General features: G+C 52.4%; 1 protein-coding gene across 4 annotated transcripts in view; it reads right to left on the bottom strand.

The window, feature by feature from the left end:
- MXRA5 (matrix remodeling associated 5) overlaps window positions 1-6,125 on the bottom strand; it is a 29,602-nt gene that overhangs the window by 22,811 nt on the left and 666 nt on the right. For 2 of the 4 annotated variants that reach the window (XM_066357674.1, XM_066357673.1), the window contains exon 2: window positions 3,592-3,807. In XM_066357674.1, coding sequence (XP_066213771.1) covers window positions 3,592-3,807 — 216 coding nt within the window. Of the gene's footprint in view, window positions 1-2,256; window positions 2,323-3,591; window positions 3,808-4,314; window positions 4,377-6,125 lie in introns of those variants that run through there. The other 2 variants (XM_066357675.1, XM_066357676.1) reach the window with 2 other exon arrangements.

The following is a 6,125-nucleotide window of genomic DNA, read 5'->3' on the forward strand; positions in this document are numbered from 1 at the left end:
TCGGCAAAAGCGTGGATTCGGACGTTTACAAAGCGCAGGGGTCTCTTTGTGTCCTTGTCTGTTTGTAGGGTCAACACGGCACGGACGCCTTCGAATCCCAGCCTTTGTTCCACCCAGGCGCGGTTTTGGGGACACGTGAACGTAGTCCCAGACGATTTAGCAAGATGCATAGCACCTCGACTTTGGAAAGAAATCGTAGGAATGACCCAGTGTGGGAAAGTCCGCAAAAGAACAGCAATCACATCGAACGACACGTGGCTCCCCAAACAGAAGGACTTCAGGCAGCATTAGAATGAGCTTTGCACCTCATTAAAGAGAGCGCCCCCCAAGCTCAAAGGCCAAATGAAAAAAAAACACTCAGAGCCAAGCTCGGACACCCCGGTTCCACAGAGACAAGTTCCAACGTGTGGCAGGTGGTCGACGTTATTGGTAAACACGCTGGCGTGTCCCGTTTTGCGGACGCGTCAACGTGAGTCGGGACACTTCGTGGACGGGACAAAAAAAAAAAAAATCCTCGCCGTGACATCGGAATTCCCGCCAGTGAATCGCTGGAGAAACAGTTATAGAATTCACGGGGGACGCTGTCGTTTGCTGGGCTGCAAATCAACCGGCCGCCTCGTCGTGTGAAGTGTTCCTGCTGAGACATCACATATCTAGCCTGTCTTGACGCCTTCTCATCATTATCGTGTAAATTAAAGGGAAAGTGGTGTGAAAAAAAGATTTAGGTGAAGACCTCACAGGTCAATGATTTTCTCCTAAGCAGGCACACGCAGGTGCCTAAAACCAGACCCCAGAGTGGACGTCAAGAACGGGGTAGTTTCTTCCTTAACGAAGAGCCTTCTTGAGGGAGCCCTTTTCCGCTATAAACTCCTTCCTTTTTTCAGATCTGTTTTAAAATATTTTATTTGTTACATTGTTATTGATTTTTAGAGAGTGGGGGATGGAAACAGAAAGACGGAGAGAGAAATGCCAATCAAAAAATCTGTTGTAGATGACTGATGTTCCAGTGACAGTGGAGATGTCATCGAGGGTCCTCTGGGGGCCGACAGGCTGACCGCTGTCTTTGTCATTGTTTAGGATCCTACGGGGACATCTGTAAGGGCCCGTGAATGCATAAAGAAAATAGATAGCAACGTCTGAATCCTTTCTCTACGTTTTTGCAGCCGGAGGTCTGCCCGCAAATGGGGAGGGAGGTGATGTGGTCAGGCGAGGAGGTGAGGTTGGCAGGGACCAGGACAGCCCGGAGCTGGGAGGGCATGAACTCCAGGAGTGAGGGTCCCTGTGCTCCAGGTTTGATGAGAAGCCACTGGAGCGTCGGAAGGACAGAAGCCAGGTGAGCCAGGTGATGTGTGAAGGCAGCCACGGCGGCCGTGGGTGCTCAGGACGGGTGTCAGGGATGGACAGGAATGGACACGGGAGAGCGGGTGAATCCCGGAGCCGGGGCCCGTGGAGTGGGAGGGGGGCAGGGGGCAATGCTGGTGTCCACGCTGAGAGGAAGGTCTGTGCAGGTACAGGTTCCTGAAAGCTTTTCAGGGGTGCCGAAAAGGGGGGGGGGCAACGAGTATCGCTAAGAGATAAAACTGCAAAGAAGGGAAAGGTTGGAGGAATAACTTTGGCGTCGATGTGAGCGCAGAAGTGAATGAGCATTGGTCAACATTGGCAAGGCTGAGAGAGACGTGTGTATGTGTGTGTGTGCGTGTGGCTACGGGGACAATTTCACATTCTATTTGCCATGTTGTGTTGAAGAGGCGTGTGGCCCTTCCAAGGCAAGGTTGGGGCCACGGACAAAGGCAGGCACCCAGGGAGACGAAAGTCACCCGCACCGACCCCAAAGGTAAAGAAGAATAGAGAGAGCAGACAGAGGGGACAAGGACGTCCTGAGACAGAGGAGGTGGATGGAGGCCAAGGCAAGGGCCCCGTCTCTCCAACGGTTCAGAAAGAGTCGGACATCCCTGTTTCTGTCCAGACGCGCTGTGCTCAGCACCGTCATCTGAAACGGTCCCCTCCAGTGTGGTGGCTGTCAGGGCGGCCAAGGAACATGAGCATGGAAGGACGTCACCGTTTGAGCCCCCCCTGCATACCGGATTCGATTCCGCCCCTCCCCAAAGTCCAGGACAAAGGACCTATCAGCTCAGGAACCCGCCTGACTTTATCATCTTCTTGTTGGTGTTTGTTTTTAAGAGACACCCGAAAGCCACCGTGGGGGGGGGGAGGGGACACAAGGTTCACGGGCAGACCACGTCCAGGGGAGCTGACCTGAGCATCACCAAGCGGGCATGTGTCTTTGCCTCTATCTAAAAACCAGCGGAGACACGGGGACAGTCTTTCTCGCCTTTGGATGAGCGGTTCCTGGAGACACATAACCAACCACGTAAACTACTTTTTTTGCATCTCAGAAATACATGCAAAACCGCTTCACGGATACCAGTTACTATCTCAAAGGAAGATTTAAAATTTAAAAGAGAGAGAGAGAGAGAGAGAGAGAGAGAAAGAAGGAGAGAGATCACGTTGGGAATTTCGGAAACACCGCAAACACATGATCAATATCAGCGTTTTAAATGAAGGAAAGCTACAGGCGTAACGGTCTATGCATCAGACACTACGTCGATGATGACCTTGTGTCAGCACAAAGATATTTGGGGAGTAACTTTATTTGGAAAAAGCTTTGGGGCTTTTTCCAAACAGGAAATAGCAGATCTGTTTTTTTAGGCTGACTGAGCCCACCTGTAGGGGAGATAAAAACTCTCTTCAGTTCTCTGCCAATAACCTTTCATTCCCGGAGAGTTTTTTATTGTTATTTTCACTATCATTTTCTTTCCAGATCGCTCAAGGACAGAAATCACCGAAATGCAACTCGTATCTGGATTGGACACTGTTCTTTCTTTTTTTTTTTTTTTCTCCACCCAACAAAATTCACGATGCCACCCTCGTCATCTACCTTCGGTTTTTAAAAACGGTGCTTTGAGATCAGAAAGGGGACCCACTGTTTCCTGTTCCCAATTAAGCCAGATGGAAGTAATTTAATATATTTCATTTATATGCAGGGAAAGCTACTCTTTAGTAAAGTTTTTTTTTTTTTTTTCTTTTATCGGGGATATTACACAAAAGCCTTTCAAGGGAAGATACACTAAAAAAAATATGGGTCATAATTCATCGTGAGATTGTAGAGAGGAAACTAGGTGGGCTATTAATTAATAGTTCCTCTTCTGGCAAACCTACGTTGTTCCCTCTTGAAGTCTGTTTAAAGAAAGTTCTTATATTTACACGCGTGCGTCAAGAGCACGCTTCCGGACAACATATGGAGGGATGACTGTCGAGGGAAACGTCTCCGCGTTTGAGGTTGGCCTGTGACGCGTGGTTATGAAAGTTTACGACAGCAGGGACATCTGCTGGGTGAATTCGGATCACGGCCCAAAGAGGTTGCATCTGGTAACGTCACACCTCGCAAATCAGCGCATCGTTTCGGAGCCACACGGAAAGCAACCAACGTGCGTCATTACGCACGGAACACACGCGCCAAAGCAAACCAAACAGGCAGGGCAGGAGGAGGGGAGGGGGGACGCGCATGCGCGGGAAGAATGCGGTACAAACCCCAGATTAATCCTTTCCACGTGGGTGGAGATCCCGGCGGGCACGGACGCCAAGGAGCGGAAGGTGCAGTGGACCTCGGTGGGGACGTAGCAGGAACACGGGTGAGGGCAGGCCAGCGCCGCGGGAGGCCGCGCCCAGACCACGATCAGCACCACGGACAGGGCTCGCCAGGGCGCCCATGGGGGCATCTTGTCGGGGTGCGTAGTCCCTGAGCACCTGTGGAGGAAGGAGGCAGGGAGGAACCAGATGGTCAGACAGCCCTTCCTGACGGTCGGCAAATGAAGTCGGAATGGGGCATAGCAGTTTGCAGCTTCCCAAGACTTGCCATCCTAAGATTTTTTTTCCACCACGCTGAAAATATTGGAGCCAAAAAGCTCGACACCTTCTTTCTGTGTCCTGTCCCCACTCACGTTCATCCTGGGTGCAGGACTTAAACGTGATTGCTGACTTTGATACTGCGATTTGGAATTCTCAGTGTGTTGTAAGTCAGAGTATGGACGAGAGAGACAGAGAGACAGAGAGAGACAGAGAAAGAGAGAAGAGAGACAGAGAGAGACACACAGAGAGAGACGGAGAGAGAAGAAAAGGTACATTTATGTTTCTACAATCAAGTTGAAAATAAAAATGAATTATCTGTCTGCCTTCACTGTTCGTTCTGAGACAGTATATATCGTATATATTTGAATCAAAACTCCCCCAAGAAGGTCATTATTATCCGGATACCTTTTATAATGAGAATGCTGTTTCATGAAACCCCTTTCAAGTTTTAATTATATCTCCTGAAAGGGCTCAAGGAGGCATTCATTCACCAAAGAGAAATTCCATTCACGGTGGGTATGTTATTATCGTTAATTTTTGTTTTCTGGGAAGAGCCAAAAGGTTGTCATGGTACAGCCTCCTCCCCCTTTGTTTGTGGGGGCGAGGGGGGGGGCAGAACTTGGCAGGAAACGCTGTGATATCTGTCATCAGAGAGAGGGGGAAGGACTTGCCTGGTGAAATGTGTTCGGGCCGGCAGCAACAACAGAACAGGGGAGGCAGAGAGGGAGGGAGGGAGGCAGGGAGAGAGGGAAGGAGGGAAAGAAGGAGGGAAGGAAGGAAGTAAGGAGGGAGGGAAAGAGGGAAGGAAGGAAGGGAGGAAGGAAGGAAGGAAGGAGAGAGAGGGAGGGAGGAAGGCAGGGAGAGAGGGAAGGAAGGAGGGAAGGAAGGAAGGAAGGAAGGAAGGAAGGAAGGAAGGAAGGAAGGAAGGAAAGAGGGAAGGAAGGGAGGAAGGAAGGAAGGAAGGAGAGAGAGGGAGGGAGGAAGGCAGGGAGAGAGGGAAGGAGGGAAGGAAGGAGGGAAGGAAGGAAGGAAGGAGGGAAAGAGGGAAGAAAGGAAGGAAGGGAGGGAGGAAGGAAGGAAGGAGAGAGAGGGAAGGAAGAAGGGAGGAAAAAGAAAAAATAGGAGGGAGGGAGGGAAGGAAGGAGGAAGGGAAGGAAGGAGGGAGGGAAAAAAGAAAAAAGGAAGGAAGGAAGGAGGGGAGGAAGGAAGGAAGGAAGGAGGGGAGGAAGGAAGGAAGGGAGAGGAGGGGTGGAAGGGAGGAAGGGAGGAAGGAAAAAGAGAAAGTAGGAGGGAGGGAAAGAAAGAAAAAGGGAAGGAAGGAAGGAGGGAAAAAAGGAAGGGAGGGAGGAAGGAAGGAAGGAAGGAAGGAAGGAAGGAAGGAAGGAAGGAAAAAGAGTGGAAGTAGGAGAGAGGGAGGGAGACAGAGAAAGAGAGAGAGAGAGAGAGAGAGAGAGGAAATATTCAGATCGATGTTAAATCACATCAGCCACCTTCTGTAGAATGTCAGAGATTGTATTTCCATGCACGGGGCCATGATTTCATCATCTCAGGCCTTTGTTATCTCGCCAGTCAAGTTAATAAAAAAGCAGCGATCCACCTCGCGAGCCAAAGGTGCCGCGGAGGAACGCGCCTGTCCCCTGGGCCCTGCTTTGGGCGAGCTGACCACGCAGGCGGCTTTGCAGACAGCCAGCCGGGTCTCCACCTCTGCGCGCTGGAGCGAGGCGCTCGGCTCTGCAGAGAGGAGCTCGTTTCCTGCCTGGCCTGAGCGCGCCCCCACCCCGGCTCCCCGCCTGCGCGCTGGACTTGGGCTGTGGGCTCGGGCCAAGGGCATTCCTGCTGGCGCCCTGTGTCACCAGGCTGACCGGGCCTCGATGTCTCCCCCCTGCCTGCCTTCTTCTCGGCTCCTCCCCGGGGACCGAGAGCACGCGCCACAGGGAATCTTAGTCCCGGGCCCGGAGCCTGGCTGCTCGGTGCGCGCCACGGGGCGCTGCTCGCTGCGCACGCCGAGGGCCAACTCTCCGGAGCTCCCGGGCGCGCAGCCCTGACAGCTTGGCCGGCTTCCAGCGCCCGTCTCAACGCGCCCCGCCGGCGGCACCGGGAAATCCGAGCTTTCCGGGAACGAGGCTCCGGTTGCCCCGCGGATTCCCCTTGGGAGCCGAGCGCCGAAAGCTTTGCCAGATGATGACTTCTCCAGCTTCCGCGCGGCTCAGCCCACG

Source organism: Saccopteryx leptura, chromosome X, assembly GCF_036850995.1.
Source record: "Saccopteryx leptura isolate mSacLep1 chromosome X, mSacLep1_pri_phased_curated, whole genome shotgun sequence".
Lineage (NCBI taxonomy): Eukaryota > Metazoa > Chordata > Mammalia > Chiroptera > Emballonuridae > Saccopteryx > Saccopteryx leptura.